Below are 1,854 nucleotides of genomic sequence, written 5' to 3'. Positions count from 1 at the left end.
TTTAATAATTGCTACATAATACGAAATGCCAATAGAATTATTGTTTCTGTGAACTGTATGACCAAATATTATTTCAGATGTTTGTGAACATCGTACGGAGTGGAATTATTTTATATCACGCGAAACACACGCGTAAAAGAAGAAGACAACGTAACTCCTGCAGGAAGCAATACCATCTCTCTCTCTCGTGATGCATATGGTTTGTGTGCCTCAAGTGCCTGAGTCGTCGTTGAAGACGGTTGGCTCCGGTGACCCTTGCTTATTGCTGCTCCTAGTCAGAACTGGTTGCCCATTGTTGTAGCTTGTTTCAGATGGATTGGCAAAGTGCACTTGACTCCACTCTGCAATACGGCGGCTTCGAAAGCAGTGTCTGCTGTCTTCAACCCAAGAAAATTGTGATTGTCCGCTCTGTTGCAGAGTCCATCCACTGTTGCTGCTGCCCGTCAGATTCTTCCTGGGTGAATCCTCGTGATACGGCGTGCTGTTCCCCTCCACCAAGGGATTCTGGGCCAGCCAGCCTTGCGCAGAAGACAACGGACGGCGGCGGTCATAGCAAGCTGCCGTTGCAGTTTGCATGACCGGCCCTGACACATTAGGTTTGCTGGTGTTATCCACAATCGATTCTAGCAGGTCATCAAATTCGTATCTTGCGTAGGGTGGCACGGCGGCGCTCAAGGGCAGCAGTGATTGCTGCACAGGCGTGGGGTCGTGTTCGTATCCTGCTTGCTGCCCCAGCGGCGTCGCAGCGAGAGATGCAGCTGCGAAACCGCCAGCCTCCTCCGCCTTGATCATGGTGTCACTGCTGGGATTAACACCATGCGTTGTGCCGGCATAGGCTTCCTCGCTATGCCACCCCGAGCTCAGTTCGTATTGATTGGTAGGCTGCCGCCCGATGCTGAAGATGCCCCTTCCCGACGGCTTGAAGTGGCACAAGATCACCTCCTTGTCCCCACGCGTATGGGCCAAATGGCCGGAAAGCCTGTACTCGTACATGACCCACTTGGTGCCCGTGGTCCTCTTCTTGTTGCTTTGGCGATCGATCACATCTACGAAGAACTTGAAACCCATACGAGTCCCGATGACGCGACCCTCCTCGTCGGTGACACTCTTCCGTTCGATGCTCGCTCTCCAGTGGCCGAACCCGCCGACGATGCGGCTCAGCCTGCCGTTGGAAGCGTTGGACCGCTTCATCCTGGTGAAGTAGTAGAACTCGCCCTTCTCCGCAGCGTACTCGAACTCGTAGCTCAGCCACCATGGCTCTCGAGCATAGACGTCTGCTTCGGGGATGAGGTCGAGAGGGACGGGAGCGTCATTGGCCTTCTTGTGAAGGTACTCCACAATCAATATGCGATCCGTTGGTGTGAACTTGTATCCTCCGGAAGGCTCTTCGTAGATTTCTTCCGCCATTAACATACCTTGTGCTTACTTCTCTCCAAGCCGGTGAAGGGAACTTAGAGGGCACAATAGTATATATAAGAACTCTTTACGTTGTCTGATTCGGAATAGGAAACCATGATATCCGATTTGGAGTCTGAGAAAGGGGTCGTTAATTTTGACTGTGTTTCCTAATTCGAATTAGGAAACACAGTCATGAAATCGGATATTGTGTCGACGGAGGCCGCGTCGCCGCAGGCGATGTTGGCCGAGGTGTTTGCTGGCAGGCGGCGCACGGCGCTGCAGTGCCAGGGTGCTGGTCGCCGGTGAGGATTCTGCGATGTTGGGCGGAGATGACGCCGTGGAAATAGCCGGTAGTCGGCCTCGTGAAATTTCTTCGGTGCGATTGGCCGAGTTGACCCAACCCAAATTTTGACCTTGAATTTGACGGCAATCTTGATCCTATTTTGTTTGACTGAT

The 1,854-nt window shown here is 52.5% G+C and overlaps 1 protein-coding gene across 1 annotated transcript; it reads right to left on the bottom strand.

Annotated features, from left to right (window-relative positions):
* Window positions 1–210: 210 nt before the first annotated feature.
* LOC135630717 (NAC domain-containing protein 89-like) lies at window positions 211–1,407 on the bottom strand. Its single transcript, XM_065137875.1, has one exon. The coding sequence runs from the start codon at window positions 1,405–1,407 to the stop codon at window positions 211–213; it is 1,197 nt and encodes a 398-aa protein (XP_064993947.1).
* Window positions 1,408–1,854: the final 447 nt, after the last annotated feature.

Source organism: Musa acuminata, chromosome BXJ3-2 (assembly GCF_036884655.1).
Source record: "Musa acuminata AAA Group cultivar baxijiao chromosome BXJ3-2, Cavendish_Baxijiao_AAA, whole genome shotgun sequence".
NCBI classification, from domain to species: Eukaryota; Viridiplantae; Streptophyta; class Magnoliopsida; order Zingiberales; family Musaceae; genus Musa; species Musa acuminata.
The sequence above is the reverse complement of the archived record's forward strand: the minus strand, read 5'-3'. Positions and strand labels throughout refer to the sequence as shown.

Excerpts from the sequence above, each read along its gene's own strand:
- LOC135630717 (XM_065137875.1), bottom strand. The coding sequence starts at position 1,407 with ATGGCGGAAGAAATCTACGAAGAGCCTTCCGGAGGATACAAGTTCACA.